Source organism: Anabrus simplex, chromosome 5 (assembly GCF_040414725.1).
Source record: "Anabrus simplex isolate iqAnaSimp1 chromosome 5, ASM4041472v1, whole genome shotgun sequence".
Lineage (NCBI taxonomy): Eukaryota > Metazoa > Arthropoda > Insecta > Orthoptera > Tettigoniidae > Anabrus > Anabrus simplex.
The window spans coordinates 19,736,641-19,760,796 of NC_090269.1; the positions used below are offsets into that span (position 1 = coordinate 19,736,641).

A 24,156-nucleotide genomic window follows, 5' to 3' on the forward strand; every position below is an offset into this window, starting at 1 on the left:
AAAAATTAAAGCAAATTATAAAACAATTCAGAAAAAAATCATAGAAGGTTTCTCGATAAGTTGGTAAAACCAGCTTAAATAATAACATTAATGGCGTATGGTTTTCGGAGAGGTCTGATCCATATCTTTCGAATCGACACCATTGGGCAACCTGCGCACCTTTGTAGATGGGGTCCTATCTAGGATTAAATCTAATACTGAAGACTGAACACTCATCCAGTCCCTGAGCTAGAGGAATTTACCTATGAAGGTTAAAATCCCTGACCCAGCCAGAAATCAGCCCCAGGACCCCTTCAACCAAAGGCCAGAATGCTAACCAGTTAGCCATGGAGTTGGATGCCTAAAATTTATGAATTTTCTCTTTCTTCTTCCATTTGGTTTTTTTTTATATTTTTTATCTTTAACTTTTACTTTAATAGCCCCTCTATCAACTATGGAAATTTTTCATTCTCTGCCCCCAATTTTTTGTCTCTAATGTTTGCCTTGGAGAATACATCCCATCTCACCCCTCTCATGGTGCTATAGCCCTGATGGGCCTTGGCCTACCTGATGGCCTGCAAATTACAGGTTACGCATAGTCAGTGTGATGAATCTCCTTGTTTGTTATTCATGGCTTTCTAGACTGGAGTCACTGTCTCACTGTCAGATAGCTCCTCAGTTGTAATCACATAGGCTGAGTGAATTTTGAAACATCCCTCAGATCCAGGTAAAAATCCCTGATCTGGCTGGAAATTGAATCAGGGGCCTCCACGTTACAGGCCCCTACACCGCGGGGCTGGTATTCGAGACTAATGTTAGTTCAGCTATTTGAAATTCAAAGTTCTTCATACTTTCCATTGTGGATTATTCTGTACTAAGAAAATATCTATCAGTGGAATAAGAAAATGTCTGATAATAGAAAAATGGCTGCATACATTACAGTGAAAGAAATAGCTGGATATTCGTTTTACAGAATACATTAAATATGAGTAAATTTACAATTTGCTACTTGATAACTATCTTGTTTACACAAAGTAGAAAAGATCATCTTGTTTGCGTTAGTTACCTGGAATCTTATCTCCGGCTGCCTGAAGAGCCACTTTATGGATGGTGGCATAGTAACGTTCCCGCTGTGCTTCAGCATTCTGTTGGTTGTCTAGGGTCTCCTTCAGAGGGCGGGCTTGCTCTGCAATAGTGGTGTGCTGGATTGTAAAGTGTACAATAATATAGGGGAAGTGCTTTACAACACAATCTTCACTAAAATGTTAGGCGAGAGATGTATAACATAAGCACATCTATCTGAATCAACCACAGTTTTAAGCAAAAAATGTGTCTAGTTCTGAAAGTAGGATGTATGTTCGCCTATTATTCATCATATCACAAGGGAAAGTAACTTTTGTATGATATTTCAGACGAGTTTTTTAATATTTCTTCCCGCATGACAGTTTGCTTCGTGCTGATGTACAGATATAATTAAATGTAATCTTCTAGGTGATTTGGGTGACAAACCAGGTAAATATTATAGTGAAAGAATGTGCATATGTTGATTACTGGTTGACTCTATCCTCCATGTTAGGTTGTGTAAAAGACCAAGCAAGTGTAAACGTTTCACAGCATGATATGAAATTATTTGATCACCTTTGTATTAGGGGACATTTATATTACAGGTAGGGACTTAATGACCTTGTTCCTCAAGACAGAGGTGGACTAAAATAGGAGTGGAATGATAGAGATACCATTCAACTTTACATCACTTGAGCACAAACATAAAATCACACTTGTATGTTCCTAGTAAGAGTTCATTCATAAGCAGTGAGTTGTGGTAATCACAATGGATAAAGAAATATTTATATACATAAAAATTATCAGAACATTCTACTTATCAATCAAACTTTATAGCTGCCTCTGTGGGTCCGTGGTAGAGTGTCGGCCTCCGGATCCCAAGATAGCAGGTTCAAACCCGGCAGAGGTAGTCGGATTTTTGAAGGGCGGAAAAAAGTCCATTCGACACTCCATGTCGTACGATGTCGGCATGTAAAAGATCTCTGGTGATACATTTGGTATTTACCCGACAAAATTAATTAAATCTCAGCCATAGACGCCCGAGAGAGATCCGGTTTACTCTAGGTCCGCTAGATGGCAGACAGAGTAAACCGGAACGTCGAAATTGACGAGCAGACAGCCAGATGGCGTCAAATCGAAATGTCTGTAAACGGTAGCTGAGGCCATACGATTATTATTATTATTATTATTATTATTATTATTATTATTATTATTATTATTATTATTATTATTATTATTATCAAACTTTATGGTGGTTTCTCAGAAATGACTCTGTATTTAGGCTCACTCATAGTAACTGTTGATAAACTTAACCATAATAGGTACTTGATTTGCTCCTGTATTGACTTGTCTAAATCTATTAAAGAAACTGTTTTAAATAGTAATTTTTTAATAATTTCTTTAATAGATTCACTCATAGCGTGAATACATTGAGAAAAGGAATAGCTCACATGGGTTTAGTTCTCAGGATCAGATCCCTTTCATTTTTCCTATTACCTCCATCTTCAGGAAAAAATCTACTAGAAAACTTTCTTTCTTTCTTTCTTTCTTAATCTATGTGCCCTCCAGGGTTAGTTTTTTCCTCAGACTTAGCAAGGTATCCCACCTCTACTGCCTCAAGCACAGTATCCTGGAGTGTGAGACTTTGAGTCAGGGGAATAAAACTGGGGAGGAGGACCAGTACCTTGTCCAGGTGGCCTCACCTACTATGCTGAACAGGGGCCTTGTGGGGGGATGGGAATATCAGAAGGGATAGACAAGGAAGAGGGAAGGAAGCAGTCGTGGCCTTAAGTTAGGTACCATCCCGGCATTTGCATGGAGGAGAAGTGTGGAAACCATGAAAAATCACTTCGAGGATGGCTAAGGCATGAATCGAACCCCCCTCTACACAGTTGACCTCCCGAGGCTGAGTGGACCCCATTCCAACTCTCGTACCACTTTTCAAATTTTGTGGCAGACCCAGGAATTGCTCCCAGGCTTCCGGTGGTCATAGCAAATTGCACTAACTACTACACCACAGAGGCAGACTACTAGAAAACTATATTATTCATATACAGTATTACTCAGTTCATAATGGTCATCAAAATATTGTATTGTGAACTAAGTATGAAGTCTTACTTGTCTCAGAAATATTTCTTTGCATTATTTTGTAAGAAATACATTACTTGGAACTTCACTATCTAATATCCAATGCATACCTACGAGATACTTTTTAAAAATCTCTCTGGTGAATCAACTGCGCCTACTTTTTCTTGATCATATGCAAGCTGCTAGAAGGGGGTGTGATTAGCTCAGTGGCTTAGGTGCTGGCTTTCCACCCGGAAGGCTGAGGTTCAAATTCCGGTCAATTCTGGGCTGAGATCTTGATCTAAAAATGACGCTGTTTCAGGAAAGGCATCCGGCCTTAAATCCCCGACCAAAACTAAAATGAGCCTGGGTGGCTCCAGTGACCCCAGAAATAACTGGGACAAGCTGCTAAAAAATATACACTGAGTAGCCAAAAATCATGCAGTCATTAGAAAATGTGCCGTGTATGACCCCTGAGCATTGCGGCTAGCTGCGGCATAGCTGAGCAATCTGTCACAGACACCAGTGTCTTGAAGATGGCAACATATCATGAGGTAACTGACTTTGAATGTGGGACGATCATCGGCGCGCGGCACATGGGTCATAGTATTGCGGAGATTGCACGCGAATTCGGGTTTCTGAGGTCAACAATGTTATGGGTGGATCTTCAATATCGCAGACAGAATGTTACCACCCACACAAACCACCACACATGAAGACCACAGGTGTTTAACTAATGGACATCACGTCACTTCCTCAAAACCATACTGGGCGCTCGATGGGCTACTGTGAGTCAGATCACCACCCAGTTGAATGTTGGGAGTTGGGAACCCATTTCTACCAGGACTCCTTCCCATAGGGCAGGTCCCTTGTTTCATGCAGCCATCTTACAACCCTTGAAGTGTACCCAAAGTCAGTAATGTTCATCCAGGAAATTGTTCTTGGTATAACCATTGTTCTTCTCGTGCATTACATCTTGGTTCTACATTGCGTAATATCACATACAAATATTCATCACCGTACACATAGTGGTTGCCTGTACAAGAACTATGAATCAAATGTATAAGCACTATCCTATCCCTTTCCTATCATTGTACAGTAATTGGTATTGCTGCTGTATATCGGACAGGATTGGGGACCAGAGATGTTAGGTGTGCTAGGCTTCGGTCAGTCAGATTGCCACTGCTATCACCATGTGCTAGTCATTGTATACTTCTTCACCTCATACTTCTCACTTAATTATATACAGTAGATAACAGCGTGCTGGGATTTCACTCCTGTTTACTTCTACTTCCTTGTAGGAAGATACTGCAGGGCTGCTGTTATAGGAGCAATATAGTTTTCTTTTTATTGGTAGATCTGCTAAAATGAAATGCAATCTTTCAGGTTTCGTGTTCTCTTTTGTTGGTTGGAATCGAACCCATGGTCATGGATCAGACACCACTACTGATCTCCAGAGGAAGCTAATTAACCAGTGAACGATGGGTATGGCCGTTGTAATATTCAAAATTTTTATTCAATAATAATAATAATAATAATAATAATAATAATAATAATAATAATAATAATAATAATAATAATGGTGCATGGCATCTGTATAGGCTTGGTAGTGACCCAATGAGGATAAAATGAATGGCAAAGACATCATAAACACCCAGTCCCCAAGCCAGAGGAATTAACAGTATGAGGGGGTTGATTCTGAAAATTGAACCAGGGCCATCAGACCAAAGGCACGCATTATATCCATTTAGCCACAAAGTCAGACTTTAATTTGCTAAACATTAGGCTGCCATCTCCACTGATCAGGGGTTGAGCATTGGCAGTAACAGAGGCCAGGGCAGTAGCTTGTGAAGCAGGCTTGACAACATCGGAAACTTCTCCGTTGGCTATTGGCTACAGCTCAAAATGCTTTAGGCTTGATGTTTACTAAACCAGCCATCGAAAAGGAGTAACTTAAGTCTAGTGGTAGCCCACGTCTTGATCCTAGCATACGCCACATACTGTGTGAAAACTGTACAAGAGGCATTAAGTGATGCTTGTTGTTTAAAGGGGCCTAACATTTGTCATTGGCCCAGAGGCATTAAGTGAAATCCCTCTTAAAAGCACCATGCCTTTTATGTAGTGCAGAGTCCACTTTTAATATATATATTAATGGTACTGTTCTGTATAAACTAGATCCACCCCTATACTTGTTACTAGGGAACATATCTGATTGGTCCAACTAGGCATTTCTTTCTGAGAGAAAATGGCAAAGCGGTACCGGTACCTTGGAAGATGTGATAGGCTATGACCAATTAAAACATTCCTATGCACCACCATATTGCCTATTCACCACCATATTGGACAGTCTCATCACTTCGACATTGGTAGAAGAGTATTTTTTCTTATTTTCTGTGACACACAAACGATAAACAGCAGGTGTGATAGCTTATGCCATGTGATTACTACTGTGAGAGTGTTCAATAAAGGCTTAAAACCTTGCCATTCAAGTGTAACATGTAATTTACCAAATTTACCATAAAGAGAACTTTGGTCTCCTGGTGGATACATATAATATGCAAACTTGCACACTTCACATAGCTGTTTGGAATTATGTAGGTTAGATACCTGGTGTCTCAGAACAACAAGTAGTTAAATCCCCCTTTATTTGTGACTCTTTTATTTTCATTTTATACTCTTGTATGGAGGGGAAAGAAAGAATGTATTGTAAGTTTACAGATGTTGTGATCTGGGGAGAAGATGAGGAGGAGGTACAACAGCTGAATGTACTGAATAGAAGGATTGAACAATGGGGATTGAGGATCAACATGGAGGAGATAGATAGATGGATAAGGATACGTAGGTCTGTGAAGTCCCTTTGTGTCAACACGGAGGAGAGCAAGACAATGATGATGAGTATAGGAAGTAAGGAAGGAAAAAGAGCTCTCAAAATTAGAGACAAGGAACTGGATATAGTAAAACACTTTAAACACTTGAGAAGTGAACTGATAGAAAATGGAAGACTGGATATGGAAATGAGTAGAAGAATGCAACCGGAGAATAATACGGAATAATGATGTACCAATGAGGGTTAAAGAATTAATGTACAAGGGATATTATTTACCTATACATAAGTAGCAGAAACCTAAACAATGACTCAGAGAAATGAGAGTAGAGTTCAGGTAGCTGAAATAAAATTCCTGTGGAGTATGGTAAAGAAGACAATGAGAGAAAGAGTGAGAAATGAAGATATACAAAAAGAGCTAAATGTGCAGAAACTAAATGTAAAACTGAAACAGAACAGATTGAGGTGGTTTGGACATGTCAAGCGGATGAAAAAAGAAAGACAGCCAAGACAAGCACCGGAAAAATAGATGACAGCGAAGAGTGGATGAGGGAGACCAAGATTACAATGGATGGACGCTGAGAAAAATAGTATAGGATAACGGAACCTGGAGTGGAATACAGTGTTGGATGAGGAAAGATGGAGAGACAGGACGATGTGGAAGGGAACCATATTTGCCCCCACGTGGTGTCAACTGGAAAAGGGGAATTGATGATGATGATGATGATGATGATGATGATGATGATGATGTTGATGATGATGATGACTCTGGAAGACATCCTTTGTGGAGATTTGATATTCCTGTAGGAAGTTACGATAAATAGAGTAGGCATATTAAAGAGTGCAACCTAAACATCAACTGCAGACAAATTCATTGTGTGTCTGATTATCAGCATTATCTTGGACCCGCTCAATCACGTAATAGGTATTGGTACATACTCTACTCAATGGGAATGGTTACAACTATCAGGACTTAATAGGGAAATAAATCAACACACCGTGGCCATTACAGAAAAGCAAAGTGGTCTATTACTGTACAAGGATAGGAAAGGGATAGGATAGTGCCTATACATTTGAGTCAGTTATTGTACAGGCAACCACTATGTGTATGTGATATTTCTCAACGTAGAACCAAGACGTAATGCATGAGAATAATAATGCTTATATCAAGAACAATTTCCTGGATGAACATTACTGACTTTGGGTACACTTCAAGGGTTGTAAGATGGCTGCATGAAACGATGTCCTTTGGAAGGGACCTGTTTGGACCACCTACTGTACATGACCTGAATATCAGCCAGGTGCCTGTACTGCTCACATGTATCACAATAAATTGTGTACATGGAATGTGATATGTGATCATAATTGCTACTAAAGATCTTAATTATTGCAGCTCACATAGGATTGAAATAAATGCATAAACATATTCTGCCAGCTCCATGCTAGAACCTCCAAACGCATGGCACAACATTGGCCATTAACAATTGTGGTCAAGGAGAAGCTGGTTGCAGCTATTCTTATACTGCAACATTTCAGTGTCAGCACAATTTCTTTTATGTTTCTATGCCTTCATTCATTATTGCTAAGAGCCTGGATTTTTAGGCAGTAATAGTTTAGTAGAATGAAAACTCACTGAAGCGGGTAACAAGTATAGGCTACCCTACACTATGGTTATGTTATAAGTCTTGCATAAACTTTAGGAGTATGTCCCATCAGAACCCCCTAGAATTTATGTTACTTTTACAACATAACAGAACAGCGGGCTAGATGACACTTCCTAAAAATCCGGAGTCTAATTATTACCTTCTTATTAGTAGTTTGTTAGCAATACATACATGTATTTCAAGACATATTTCTATACAAAAATATAATATCGGTTAACAGAGGAGATGTTTTCATATTAGATTATAAATTGCTGGTTGCATAAATCCAGAGAAGTAGGGGCAACTGATTCACCCGGTTTACTTTTGATGTGTATATGATATGCAGCAATAATTGCTCATCTGTTGTTCACATTAAATTTAATAGTTTGACATATTGTGAATTCAGTGTTGTGCTGCTTTCTGCAATTATGGCTCGCACAACAGAGGAGCAGATGTTTATCCTGGAACGTTATTTCCAGTCATAGGGCATCACAACGGGCCGAGTTTGCTTCATGTGAGGAGCGATATAATAAGCAGGAACCAAATAACAGAAAAATGTTGGTTGTTGTTGGCAAGTTCCATCACACGGGATAGGTCTTATGTCAGCAAAAGCAGACAATGGGGTGTCCAAGAATAGTCACCACAAAATAGAATCATGGACAAATGCTCCAATAGGTGTTATATGTCCGATCATGGAATATTGGGCCCTTATTTCATTGAAGATTTTGTACATATGATATAGATGGTCATTCCCATACAGAACCTGAAATTGGTATTATGTTGCATAGAATTCAAAAGCAGTGGATCAGGTAAAGTATGGGCAAAATAAAACTGGCCCAGAAAATATTTATAAGACAGGCACGGAATTGACCCTTGTTAATGAAGTGCCCATCAGAGGAAATACTGGAAACTGTGATTTCAATGTACCATTCGGTTGCTGTCACATGTCTGCGTGTGCACATCTCCCGAGTACGTCGTCATGTCATTATGTGTGAGTGAATGAGAGGAGCAAACGAGTTTAGTGACCAGTTGAATGCAACACAAAATGGTGCTCACAATGAAACACAGTTTGTTTATTGTCGAGTGTTGTGCAAAGCACGATCCATGAAAAACCTGTGCGGAACTGTTTGGACCAGAGTTTAAGGCTGGAAGTGCTTTGGCAATCCCTTCAGCAAAGTCTGCAATGCAAAACTTAGTGCCGAATGGCATGAAATGGTCTCGGTAGTGAACAAAAACCGTAGCTATCCGAAAAGAGTTTGAACATCAGACACACTGCTCGAAATCTCAATGCCGTTTATCTGTGCAAGTGGGATTTAAGAGACCATCATGTTGAAACATTATCAAGAAGGACTGTTGTGCATGTGTTAAAATGTTCAGATGAACCTTCATGTGTTGAATACTGCTGGTGGTTTCTGAGCGAAGTGGAGTCAGGATTTTTGGATCCTCAGTTTTCATTTCTTGAGATGAGGCCATTTCCAGCATCTTCTGTGATGTTCATTAACAAGAGTCAATTCTGCATCAGTCGTATTGTAATTATTTTCTGACCCAGTTTTATATTGCACACCTGGTAGTTAAAGAGACCTCGTTATTACCTCATTTGTATGGGATTTAAACTGTTTTAGTCATGCCAGAAACTTATCCCTCCAACGGCAATGGTTGCAGCAAGATGGAGCTACAGCCCACACCGGGGGTGGGGGTTACTTACCCTTCTGCAATGACACTTTTGAGATCACCTGATTTCTCATTGAATTCCATTCCCATACCCTTTCTGCTTCCCCGATCTTATGACTCCAGATATCTACATACGGGGCACGCTGAAAGATTCAGTTTTCAAGGCAGATGACTCACTTGCAAATATTCCCCCATGAACCTATTACACTGGCGTAGCAGGGGGAGAAGTGATACTCCCATGTGGCGCATCCCAGTTGGCGGATAAGGGGGTCCTAACCGGCTTGCCGGCGGACTTGAGGGAAATAAAATACCTCTCGCAGACCAAACACACTCCTCCCTGTGGGTGGGGGGACGCAGATGAAGAATACACCCACGGTATCCCCTGCTTGTCGTAAGGGGCGACCAAGGGATGATTGTCTTAGAACCATGCCACTACTTGTGATTAGTACCACCACGCGGGGAATGCCATGGGTCGCTTATACTTGCGCATAGTACCAACTATGTTGGGTACACAATAGGTTTGTGATTCATAGCAAGAGAGTGTGTTGCTGGCTTTTACAGTACCTGTGATTCGCACCCCTATATGAGCAACACCATAGAATTAGTGACACCATGGTTCTGCCTTGCCTATGCTTAGTACCCACTCTGTGAGGAACACCACGGGATAGTGCGGGTCCCTGTGTTTAGTCCAACTTATGTGAGGAACGCCATAGGTTTGCGTTGTCTGTATAGGTTTGCGTTGTCTGTATAGGTTTGCGTTGCCTGTAAATAGCGCCGCAGTGTGCGAAACACCATAGGTCTATGATACATGTGCGAATTTCATTACCTGTGCATAGTACCACAATGTGTGAAATACCATGAGTCTATGCTACTTTTGATTAGTACCGCAACATGGCCCATAGCATGGTTCTATTTTCCTAGCGATAAGTACCATTATGAAGGGCCGATGACCTGGATTTTGGACCTGTTTCGACTACAAGCATCATCGAGTCAGTATTGTGCTTTAGAAGCAGTCCTTTGGTCAGTAATACTTTTGTTTAATGCTAGTTCCTGGGAATGTGAGGCACTGTGAGTTGGATCCACTGATTGTTTTAACTTCATATCCATCCATTCATTCTGTGTCCTCACGTTTTCGAATTCTGATCAGTGGAGGATTATGAATTTTTAAATTGTCATACCATTTCTTCTCATTTCGTACCATTAGGGGCCAATGACCTAGATGTTAGGCCCCTTTAAACAACAAGCATCATCATCAAATATTCCCAAATTATGTGAGAAGATTGCAGCAACATGTTCAGTCATCATCCTCCTCCTTTCCCCTCATCCAGTTCCTGCCCTGTCGGCACATTTATGGCACTTCTTCATCTTCCTCTCTCTTTCCAGCATTCCTCTTCTACAGTTTTGTTCCAGTATAGGTTTCTTCTTCTTGCATTCTTCTTTATTGAATTGTATGTACCAGGTTTCCCTCTCACACTTTTCCCTCAAATTTCATCTCCATCATCTGTTTTGGTACTCTTTTCTCCTCCATTCTCTTTTCATGTCCAAACCATCTTAGTTTACTCCTATCAATTCTCTCATTTAGGTTTTCCATCCCACCGTCCTTTCTTACATCCCCATTTCTCAGTCTGTCTCAATGCAGAGAGAAATCTTTTCTATCATACCTCTTAGGCATTTCATTTCACTGACTTGAATTCTACTCTCCTCCCTACATGTTATTGTCCAGGTCTCAGCTGCATAAGTCAATATGAGTGCATAATACATTTTGTACATTATCTCTTTACACTTCCTTGGTACGTCCTTATTCCACACATGGTTTCTTACACTCTGGTAGAATGCGTTGCCCTGTTGCACCCTCTTGCTAATCTCCATGCCCATGCATTAATTCACTCCCAAGGTATTTGAACCTGATAACAGTTTCAAGGCTTTGACCACCAATTTTCACAGTACCTTTCCCTTGTCTTCCTCCTTGTATTCTGCATTAATTCACATGCAGCATGTAGGAAACATGGTAACCCTTATGGAACTTGTCCTGTTTAATGTATTACAACTTATGAATTTCATATTTGGTTCTGTAATGACATTGACAGTATTCAAAAAATAATTCTTAAAAAGAATTTATAGTGAAGGCTCCACTTATACATTCCTCCACCTACAGTATACTTTCATCATCAATGTTACATTGTTTCTGATTTCTCCTTTAATGTGTATTCTTCAAAATATTATTTAAGGTTAAAGAGGAATCAAGATTTTAATATGCTGCGTGTTCATCATTGTAGTAAAATTACCTGAGTTCATTATGCTTGCCTTCAGGATGGATGAATAAATATGCTTTGTTTTATATCACATTTTAAAGAAAGGGAATGTTGTAAAACTATTACTACTACTACTACAAAAAAGTTTTCATTCCTGCCCTGAAGGGGAAGGTGAGCCTTTTAGATGGTAATGCATCACTCAGGCTGGGAGACATGTCACGGCAAAGGAGATGTACAGAGAAGGCGAGGGGGTTGTCGGCCGTGGGCTAAACTAGGAACTATCCCAGCATTCGCCTTAGTGCAGGAGAATGGAAAACCACGGGAAACCATTCTCAGGATAGCCGACGGTTGGGGCCAGCCGTGAGGTACAGCCCTGTCCCGTCTCCCGAATGCAGAGACATAGATCCATGGTAGAGCCATGACCACCCCTCCTCTGTTCGGTTGGCAAGTCAGAGTGCAGAGCTGTTGGACCATGGACCAGCCATGGCCACATGTGGGCCGAGATGCACTTTTGTTGATAAACTACTAATAAAACGTTTTCATTCCTCCCCTGAAGGGGGGGAGGCGGGCCTCTTAAACGGTAATGCTGTCTCTCAGGTGAGAGATTTGTTACGGTGAAGGAGATGCTCAGAGAAGGTGACGGGGTTGGCGTCTGTGGCCTAAACTAGGAACTGTCCTGGCATTTGCCTTAGTGCAGGAAAATGGAAAACCACAGAAAAGTATTCTCAGGACAGTTGATGGTTGGGGCCAGCCGTGAGGTCCAGCCCTGTCCCATCTCCTGAATGTAGAGGCATAGAACTGCGGCCACCTCTCCTCTGCTCAGTTGGCTGGATTTGAAAAAGAACATACATAGTTTAAAAATAAGATGTCATTGTACTGTATTTTAATTATGAACGGTGGGACCTTCATAATAAATTATTTTTAATTCAGTTTTGAATACCGTATAATGTATATAAACACACGGAGCAAAACAAGAAGTGCACTAAACCAGAATATGGAAAACATTTCTTAGCACTATATTAGCTATAAAGAAGTGTTGACTTTACTTTCATCAATGTTATTAATTCTTGAAATGTTTCATTGTTCCTGATTTCTTCTTTCATGTGTATTCTTCAAAATATTATTTAAGGTTAAAGAGGAATCGAGATTTTAATATGCTGTGTGTTCATTATTGTGGTAAAATTACCTGGAGTTCATTATGCTTGTCTTCAAGATGGATGAATAGATATGCTTTGTTTTATATCACATTTTAAAAGAAGGGAATGTTGTAAAAGCACATACATAGTTTAAAAAAGAGGATATCATTGTATTTTAATAATGAGAGTTTATGAATAAAGAAAAGACAAATGGTGCAATGCAGGTCTACAGGAAGGGACAAATTTGACACTTTCTGATTTTAACACTTTCAACACTACCATATTTCAGCATGGACCCTGGCAGTGAACCGAGTCTTTTTTCCTTGAATTTTAATACATTATTACACTACAGCGAAACATAGTACATACCTGATATTTGTATCATATGAATGTGTTGGCCATCCAAAACAAAGATGTTAATCAGGAAGTACATATATAAAGTATTTTAATTATACTAGTCTTATGAAAAACATAAAAAAAATCTTTTACATTCAAGTTTTAGCAATAAGCCTGCTTCAAACAATAAAAATGAGTAATTCAATGTGGCTACTTAATCCACAAATAAACACAAGTACATCTGGAATACAAAATTTACCTATTTAGGAATACAGTAGTTTATTTTAGTACAATAGCCTGAAAGAATTGGGCTATGCAAAGTCTAACCTTGCACTCCTTGCGCCACCATCTATGGTACTTTCTCTTCGCGGTACAGGTGAATCATGTTAACGAAAAAATAAGCCTGAATTTTGGGAGAGGTGAAGTATTTCTATCATTTGTATTCGGAGTAGAATAATGCAGCTAAAAAAAACTTGCACTCGAAAGTGATGTAACAAATAAAACTCTTGCCCAAACTATCACTCAATATGTTATCTGGCTCGTAAGCAGAGTATTTATCACTGCTGTCTATTTCTGAACCCGCTTCTTCCGAAGGAATATCCAAGATATCACTATCATTGACCCTGGATAGGACATGTTTGTACAGTAACACAGCTGACAACGCGACATATTTAGCACGCTCAGCACCCGGCACGTTGAGTACTTCGGTAGAGGTCACGGCAAGGAGAAACTACCCTTTTTATCATTTAGCTTTGAACTTCCCGATAACCGCTGCATTCTAGTGGACACTAGATAAACTACTTCCTGCAAGCAAGGGATGCAAACCGTATGGGATACATGCAGTTGCATATAAATGCATGAAAATCACACCCAAATGATATATGGGCACTGTCCTCAACCAGAAAAGCAGTACACCCATATCCCGTATGGGAATAGTGTTGAAAGTGTTAAGGTAATTTCACAAGAAAATAAATACAAATAAGATACTTATATCAATACAGGAAATGAGAACTCTTTGGATTGTGTAAGAACATGCATTGTAAATAAAGTGGAGGACATTCAAAATTAAAAAGTAAAGATAAACTAGAGTTTCATGCAATTATTGTCCTTGCATTATACTTCTGCCGCTGAGTGACCATTGCATTTCTAAGAAAGTGATAAGTCTTGTTGCTGTCAGCACTTGTATTCCTATTCATACGACATTCCTACACATTTTGGGGCTCGGAAATAGAAATAGAAGCGCTGGCAGCAACTAGAGCTTTCACTTTCTTGGAAATGCAATGGTTACGCAGCGGCAGAGATATAATGCGAGGTCAGTACCAGAATAATTTTTCTGAGGTCTTCTGAATGATTGTCAAGGTTATACTTCATTCTAGATGGCAGTAAATGCATCACTAGTTACTCACTGTTTCTCCAGCAAAGTCCAGCTGCTGCTCCTGCTCCTAGTAATGCAAGTGTAGCAATAACCAAAGGCACCATGACACGCACATCTGCGTAGAAAGGGAGGGAAGATACGCCACCTCTCACAAGCTCTGCTGGAGGAGCATCTGGTTGAAATATAAAACAGTGCTGTTTCTTAACATGTTAAGATGGCTTTCTCAGATCAAATTAATAAAACCCTATTAAAATACTGCACCACCTCACTGAACAAACAAGTACAATGAATGGATACCCTATACCCTCTATTGCAATTTGACAACTGCAGTACATTAATTAAGCAATTTTCTAATTCCTATTGACTGACCATAGAAAGAGCAATATATGGATACTCTTTCAGGGGATGGAACTTTGGCTATCATCTGCAAGTACTCTTGAATACATAAATTCATTACCAGAAATTATTGAGGAAGACACTGAAGAGTAAAGCTTTTTAGGATATTCTGATAAGAGTTAATAAGAGTTAATATTAGCGGGCAAGGTTGCTAAATGACTTTTTGCTACCATTCTTAATAAGGTAATTGTGGTTCAAATTTCATTAAATGAAAATGAGATTTTTAAGACCATATCCCAGTTGTTTATAGAAAACTGTAGTTCCCTTGGCTTGTGACTTTATGTATAACCTTACGTTCAAACTTGACAGAAGAGGAAAAGAGCCAGGCTGAGTAGCTCAGGCAGTAGACTGCTGAATTTTTGAGCCTGAGTGACATGATATTGAAAATGCTGAAATACATCTGTCTCAGGTCAATAGATTTACCAGCACATAAGGGAACTTCTGTGGGAAAGAATTCCAGCATCTTGGCATCTCTATAAACCATGAAAGGAGTTGGTGGGACAAAAATCCAACAGCACCATTGTTAAGTGAAAAAGAGTGAGTTAACCTCTAGAGGGTGCATCCACTTGTGGCAGGTAGGGTGTCCACAGATATGTCCTGTGGTTCTGACACTCCAGAAACTGATCCATGGACTAACAGGCAGCCAAGTTCCTAGGGGCTTAAAATACTCTCTCTCAGGCGTCATACATGTGGAGGGCCCTAGCTCAAGTAATGAGTGAAGACTGCAACAGCATCTGCAGTGGAGCAGATAGTTTTTCAGTACAGTGCAAATGTACTCGGGTCCAACATGAGTAAAAGTTTCCTCATTATCAGTGAAGACAGAAAAGATGGACTTCAGTATGACAGAGCTAATTGAGGAGGCAGCCCAATGTCCACAGCTGAGTGGAAATTTCCTTATGAATGGCAGCAACTCCATAGTGGTGCACGAGGATAGACTTCACTAGCGGCACTACAGTGGATATGGGAAGAGCAGCTGTAGCAGCCTGTATGGTTCCCACACAACGGCCCTAAAAGGAAATGGAAGTCCTACTGTGCTAACTTCAAAATTCCAATATGGTTATTAAAACAATGGCTCTCAGTCCAGGGCTCCCCTTAAGAGGGGAGAGGCACTAGGAATCCCCTTGAAGACCATTAGTGATACAGTAGAACTTCGATAATTTGAAATCAGTTAATTCAAAATCCCGCCTAATTCGAAGAAGCTCTCATTCCTGGAAACATGTGATACGGCTTTGCATGTTATTTAAATTGTTTAATTCGAAATATGGATAATTTGTAATCTGAAGTACAATGTCGGCCCCATTACCGAAATTCAGACTTTTAATTCAAAACTGCCTTTACATTTTAAAACAATAGTACGTTACAGAGTAATTTAAATTCAAAATTTATCCGCGTCATGATAGAACGCATGTTCCGAAACATGGAGGGGTAGTTTTCTGCACTTACACTCACTTCGGTGTGTCTACAGTGTGCTGCATAATTGCTAGGTTGAATGAAATTGGAATTCTTTTGTATTCAAACTTTTAAGGAACGCCGTAATATCATGCAGCAGGCAGTGTGCGGGAAAACAGAATCCGCGAACATTAGCGATGTTGACAGTTGACATTGTCGATGAAACTGCATTGCTTTCTTTTAATGCCGAGCCCAAACGGTCTTATGGTTTTAAAGAAGAAAGTGCCAACCGGGGAATCGTACGAGGGTGGGGCTCATTTTACTGTGTTGCAATACACACGGAAGCGAGAAACTTTATCCCCTCGTCATAGGAAAGTTCAATAAGCCACAATGTTTTAAGGGCATCAAGCACTTTCCGTACAAGTACGAGGCATCTAAAAATGCAAACAGTACAGAAGTCCAAAAAATAATGCATTTGCACAGTGGAAACAGCATAATTTAGCCTTGTCTTTGAATTGTGTGGTTTTTTCTTTCGTTGCATGAGGTTATGTTTGTCAGTGATTTATCCAAGTGCATTATTTGAACTTTGTAAATGTGCCTCGTTGGATACATTTCGGAAATGGTTTTTTCCATGGCATTTGAGAGGTTTAAACTGTGAATCGAGGTGATTGTATGCATTAATGGGTCTTAGAATGTTTTGTGACGCAGCAAGTGTTTACATTTCTGAAGTACAAGAAAAGTGCCATGGTGGGAAATTGTACAAGGATAGAGTCATAGGAAAGTTTGATTAATCACGATGTTTTAATGTCAGCGGGTCCTTTCTGTTTAAGTACAAGGCATCTAAGACACATACAGTACAGTAATCCAATGAATAAAGCACTTGCACATGAGAGCCAGCATAGATTTCTCCTTGCCTTTGAATCATGCTTTTTTTTTTTCTTTCTTTCATTGTGTGATGTTAGGTTTGTCAGTGAGTTATCCAAGTGCATTATTTGAATACTGTAAATGCACCTTCTTGGATACATTTTGGAAATAGCTTTTTTTTTTTTTCATGGCATTTGAAAGGTTTAAACTGTGAATCAAAGTTAACGCATGCAGTAACGAGCCTTAGAATATTTTTTAATGCGGGAAGGGTTAGCACTTCTAAATTACGAATTGGCGGTTAATTTGAAATCACATAATTCTGAGTCCGATTTTTGAGTCCCAACAACTTCGAATTGACGAGGTTTCAAATCTACAATAAAAAAACAAGAGTTGCCAAATGGAATGTGCAAAGTTTTGTATACGCCTGGAAAGCTTTCAAGTATTGAAGCAGAAATGCACTGTCTGTTGATGAAGATTTTGGTCCTCACAATCAGTGAAGTTAGATCGCCTAGACCAGGGACACAAAAGACAAAATAAGCGGTCCTATATTACTCTGGTGGTGATGATCCTTAACATCAATCTTATCTGATCTGGTGAAATCAGTAATCGATTTCATTCCCCGTGGGGACTGAGTTATGCTTCTTAAAATGTAAACTTCACATCATGCCATGAGCATTGTCCAGCCAAGGTGTATGTTCCAAAAAGTGATAAAGAAGACAAGTTGTTTGAGGCATTTTAATCCACTCCAGAGAAGGCAATGGCTTTTATAAAGATAGGGGAGATAACAATGGTCCTCGGTGACATCAACGCAAAAATAGATTTTGGTGTAAAGGATTACATTGTTGGACAATAGGGTCTTGGAGTGAGATATACCAGAAGAGATCATCTGGTACAGTTTTGTTCAGAACAACAGCCCTCTGTCATCAATATCTTCTTCAAGCTACATCCCCAGTGATTCCCTGTGGACTGCAAAAATATATTCATCAGAGAGATCTCAACTTTTAGCTCTGCTATGTTTTCCCTGTCCTTCTGTATGGTTTCGAAGGCTGGTTTTGGCAGCCCTTCACTGGAGAGGTGGATTGAAGCTTTTAAAATGTACGGTACTTGTACAGGAAAATGCTCCAAATATCCTGGGTAGAAAGGAAGATCAATGAGGAATCCCTCAAATTGTTAAATAAAATAATAGCTTCCAACAACCATCAAGGAGGAAAGCTCAGTACATTGGACACATCATGAGAGGTGAACAATATGAGCTTCCTCCAACTCATCATCAAGGTGAAATCTGAAGGATGAAGATCTGTGGGGAACAGAGAAATTCCCGGTTTGAAATCGTGTGCTGATTGAAATCATTTGAGCTGCTGTTTCACAATAATCATAATCAATTGGATCACCAACCTTTGTAAGGAGACTATGTCCTGTGAAGGAAAAAGATGGTGGGTATGGTAGTGAAACTAACAGACCACCAGTTGGAAAGAGTGGACAATTTCACCTGCATTGGCAATATATAGGGTCTCTCGTATAAACTCAGACCAAATGTACGGTATTTGTACTCTGTGCTCTGGCAGCTGCCTCAGATGAAATTATGTTGCACGTGGCCACCCTGCTTTTTAGCGTGTGTACAATTTTATATGAAATCTTATTTTAGAAAAGATGCTGGAAGAGTCATCTTTCCTATGTTATACAGGCATTGTATCAGGTAACCACATTCTGGTTGATGCAAGTGTGTTCTGCCACTGTAATATTTCTGATTTCATACGTAATGTTTCCTTTCAGGTCCTGCAATGTGTGAGAATTTGTTCAGTACACTTTTTCTTTCAGTTTACCTCACAAGTAAAAATCACATGCTGTTAGATCTGGAGAACGAGGGGTAAATAGACCAGCACTGATCACTCTGTCTGCAAACACTTCTGAGATTATAAGAAAGGAATCTTCTGATGTATGAGCAGGAGACGAATCTTGCTGAAACCACCCACACAAATTTTCTTCTTCCGTTAACTGATGGAAGAATGGTATCAAAATGTCATCTTGGTAACTCTCTGCATTTACTGTTGTCGTGAAAAATATAGGCCCAAATATTCGTCTTACACTAACAACACATCGAACACCAATCTTTCTGTCATAATGAGGGACTTCATAAACACCATTAGGATTTTCTTTCTGCACACCGATAGCAAGAGATATGACCGTTCACATGACCATTAAGATTGTTACGGAGTTTTCCGTGGTAGTTAGAGGTGAAAGAAGTTGCTGGGGTGAACAGGTCTCAACTTACGAAATTAAAGTTAAGATAAAATTTAACAAGGTTATATTTTCTTTGCAAAATCAAGAAATAACAAGAATGGCAGGTACATAGTAGCATAGCAACCAATGAAAAATGTGCAATTAATGAGGTTACAGGATTTGGGCGTCGAGACCCAGACTTACAATCCTTGAGCAATGAGCCCAACTTTACTTATACATAAGGTTTAACAAAGGGGCAGAAAACCCCAATCATGCCCAGGAGCACTCGCTCCCTATAACTCAGAAAAGCCTGCTCGAGGCACACAGAAACCAAATTTTAAGAAAGAGCAACTCGCTCTCAAAGTTCAAGCCTATCAAAGGCCACACCAAACTCTACTTTCAAGCTGTCCTCCAAGTACATTAAAACAGAGGTAAAAATACCCAACCTACTGAGGCCTATTAAGTAAAGAAACAGGTCAATTACATGGCCTCCAAAATATCAACTTGAGAGGAGGCGTCCTTGCACTCCTAATACACTTTGTTTAAAACCTATTTGGCACTAGGCCGCATATGCAAGGGCTAATCCCACACTAAAGAGGTGACACGATAGGAAAACTTATGACATTACGAGTAGAAGGGAAACAGTTATGAAAACGTAGTCACCTCAAAACAAAATGAATGGGAGCTCGAGAGGGTTAGGCACTCTCTATCCCAATTTGTAGTTTAAAGAGATAGAATTTATACCAAGAGTCTATTACATTTTAGAGGAAGGTTACATGGTAAAAGGTATCGAACCTGCCCCGAGAGTTAAACTGCTGAGCTAGCAAGAAAAGAAGTTATTAAAAGGCCATTACCTTATTGAAGAACTGCTGCCCGACGAAAGAGGCGCTTCCCACCCCCTGCTACATAATTTACACAATGATAGATGTTACTGAAGTGGCGCAGAGACCCGAAAATCAGCAGTTTATATACCCTCGCGGAACATTCGAGACCTTTCATGAATGATAACACCCGTCCACAAGCATTTTATTGGATGACCAAAAGATTACATGTCAAGACTGAAGAAGAAAACCAGGATTGGTGGAAAATTAATTACAAAAATTACTCATTGGTCGAATTCAAAACTGGCGGAAAGAGAAGGGTTATACAGCCAACCTAAACAATGACTGAAAGAAATTTAACAAAGAACAAACTTATGCATACTAAAATTCTTCAAAAAAAAATTCTTTCACTTCGCACTAGGGTGCACCGTTGTATTTCTTCAGTAGTGCCATCTAGAAGAGAATGTTCACACTTCTCACTACAGAGAAAACAAAAATAAATCGAAAAAGACACAGTTCAGAACTCTTCAAAATTTACAGATAGCGACATCTTCTGATAACCTTTAGAATTAACATGGTTGTTAGAGTTCAGGCTTCCTCCAGTAGAGGAGTTTCAACTGGCGCAAAATTTGAATTAGCGGCGCGGTGGTGTACCGCCTGGTACAAAGATGAAACAAGATCTTTTACGTATGAAAATACGGTGTTGCAATGATAACTGTCTCAGCATGTTAACAGCTGTGATTCAGACTGGCGACTCATGCTTGTCAGGTTGAACACATGCAGGCTGCTTGCAAGGTCAAGAACTATGCAAATACCTCCCATACTCCAGCTGCCGTAGCCCAGAGTACAAACACCGTGCTTTCTGTCTGGGCTTATAAAACTTAGTCACATCACTTTCTTATTACTAACAAGTGTGATATATCAGTATTTTTAGTAGAAAATGGTTCATGATGACTAGAATTCAAGTGTTCTATCTATCTACATGTTAATGATTATTAACTGAAGGAATCTCGCTGACAAGGAACTGTAGGTTTAATGAGAAACTACTTCAAGGTCAGGAAAGCTTAAATCTTAATGATGTCGATATAGCTGACTGAGCTAAACAAAATCTTGTAAGTATGCAGAATATTAGTTGCTGAACCTTATGAACAAGATGACCTAAATCATATATTATTTTCATCCCCAAAATGGCCTACCAGCACATTATAGACTAGAGACCTTAGTAAACTGAGTGCCCTGCAGTTACATGGTGAGATCATTTGAGGTATGAGAAAATTACATACCAGTAATCATTGGGAGTGGAAGTCTCTTTAGAAGAAAGGATTAGGTCTTCTAGACTTTAATATTTTGGCCATGTAAAGAGAATGCCAGGCACAACACCATGTATGTCCATGGAATGGACCATTTGCGGATGACCAAGGAAGTGATGACAAGACCAACTGAAGGCAAATGTGGAATGTAGAGAGTGAGGGAACTGGTGATTGAATATGGAAAGAGAGATCAATATACAGGGTGCATCCGTAATGATGTTACAAACTTTCAGGGATGGTGGAGGATGGCAAATGGATCAATTTGAGATAAGGAACCTTAATTCAGAAACGTTAGGGTCAAAAGTTATTAATAATCCAAGTTGTTTAATATACGTCTGTTCTTAACAGACGCCGAGTGGGGGGGGATGTCAGAATTTTGTCCCGCAGTAGTTCTTTAACATGCCGGAAGCCAACAACATGGGGTTGTCACCTTTAAATACCCTTAAAAGCCACCGACCTCAGTCAGGTTTGAACCCGTTAACTTGGGATTAGTAGACCAGGCAGTCAAAAGTTAAAGCAAAAATCAGTCTGATACCTCTGACTGTACTGTACACTACATGTGCTAAGGATCCTCTTCAGCCTCAACAGGTGTCTCATACACAAGGCAAGAATTCTTGCTGCCTGCGACGCTGTTCAAACGACACTGGATATATTTGAACGGGTATGACGGAACTTTGTACGATGATGCCATGCCTGCATTGACACAGGGGGACGCCATTTCAAACATTTGTTGTAAATAGAGCAGCTTGTGAAACTTGCGCAGGTAAACGGACTTAAATGAGTAGAATTTTGCTTAACTTTTGACTCGATCATTTCCGGAATACGGTTCCTTACCTCAAATTGATCCATTTGCCGTCCTCCATCATCCCTGAAAGTTTGTAACATCATCACAGATACACCCTGTATTTGTGACCCATTGTGCACAAAGGGCCCCAAAGTCGGATTTTCATTTTAAAGATTTTTGTGATTCTAAAATTGCTATAAGAGACTGAGCATTTTTAAAGAGAGTTCATGCTTCTAGGTGCAATAATTCAGAAGATATTAATTATTGATTGCTATTAAGAAAACTGTATTTTGACAAAAAAATAACCACAATTACAACTTCCACTAATCTTCCTACCAATTGTACAAAGTTTTCATGACATTGAGTGATGAAGACTCGAACTGCTGTGTAACTTAGTTTGTTAAAAGGACACTTTTGTTCAGCTTTGCTGTAAAATTTCCATTGCCAACTTTGGGTCCCTTTCTCTGCAGTGGGTCACGTATATACATGATCATGGATAGTAGTGGATAATAATGAATATACAGATCAAAGGAATCTTTTTTATTCATGGAAGAAGCTCTTAATAAAGGCAAAGCATATATGAAAACTAGTCTAAAAATCATATGAAAGGACTGGCTAATTAATTTACTACCTTGGATGTAATGTTATCAATACTAGTAAAGAATTAAATTTCTTTTCGTAGCATGTTAGTCCATGTAGTTGTGGTAGTGGTGGTGGTGCTTATTAAGAGGAAGTGAAACTGGACAACCATCCTCTATTGACACTAATCAGAGGGTAAAAATGGAAATCGTCCAACAGTTTGAAAAATGAAAGTATCAAGAACGTTCCTACCCGCCCTACACGCAACCGGCGCACCCATCATGTGTCCCATTTGCGCCTAACTTTACAACAACGCTCTATCTTCCACCGTCTCCCTACTCTTGGTAACTCACTACCCGATATTGACATATTCACACCTTTCGCATCCTTCAAACAAAAAATTAGAAAATTCCTCTAAGTCCTCCCCCAGGTTTTCACTTTCATCCGTCCCTCCAACCCTTGACCTTTCTTCTTCCTAATTTCAGTAACCGACCCTTGCCAGTTACCGTTGTCATTGTTGTTACATTGTTACTGTTAAAATTGTTAATTTATTGTTGTTACTTAATGTTGTTGTTTATACCTTTGTTATCTTTTATACGTATTTAAACTTATTATTATTATTATTATTATTATTATTATTATTATTATTATGATTATGATTATTATTATTATTATTATTATTATTATTATTATTATTATTATTATTATTAGTAGTAGTAGTAGTAGTAGTAGTAGTAGTAGTGTAAAATGGCCCTCCATAGGCTGTATCTGATAATTAAATAAATAAATAAATAAATAAATAAATAAATAAATAAATAAATAAATAAATAAATAAATAAATAAATAAATAAATAAAAGATGAAGCCCACTAAGGGCATGAAACTGAGATTCCCTAGGCCTCCTCATGTAATACAATCGGAGTCAGAAAAGAACAAGAGTTGACCAAGAGAAGTTGAATAGGATAGATGGAAGTGAGGAGCCTGACACAAAAATAAGGGGAAGCAATGCCAGGATTCAGTTAAGGGCCCTGTGGTCGCCAACCCACACTCCCAAGTTAAGAGCCCTTGGCGTCCCTTTCAGTCATCTTTTTCGACAGGCAGGGAATACCATAGGTGTTATTCTACCACTGAGGTTAGTGGTGGATTAGTATTGTTGCCGGTGTTGTTAATGTTTTTGTTAATGAATTGGCTGCATGGTTTGGGCTGTGTAGCTGTAAGCTTGCATTTAAAAGATGGTGGGTTTGAACCCTACTGTTGGCAACCCTGAAGATGGTTTTCCATGGTTTTCCCATTTTCACAACAGACAAATTCTGGGGTTGCATCTTAAGACTATGGCCAATTTCTTCACATTGTCACCATAAGACCTGTCTCAGTTGGTGCAAGTTAAAACCAATAGCAAAAATAAACATTAACAATTTATACAGTGGTGCATTACATAGTAAATACTAT

At 39.4% G+C, this 24,156-nt stretch overlaps 1 protein-coding gene across 1 annotated transcript in view; it reads right to left on the reverse strand.

Moving 5' to 3' along the window:
• Positions 1-24,156, reverse strand: part of LOC136874332 (cell adhesion molecule Dscam2) — a 1,095,748-nt gene that overhangs the window by 49,833 nt on the left and 1,021,759 nt on the right. The window contains exons 27-28 of the mRNA XM_068227756.1: positions 14,377-14,517; positions 1,046-1,165 (exon numbers count right to left, since the gene is read on the reverse strand). Coding sequence (XP_068083857.1) covers positions 1,046-1,165; positions 14,377-14,517 — 261 coding nt within the window. The remainder of the gene's footprint in view (positions 1-1,045; positions 1,166-14,376; positions 14,518-24,156) is intronic.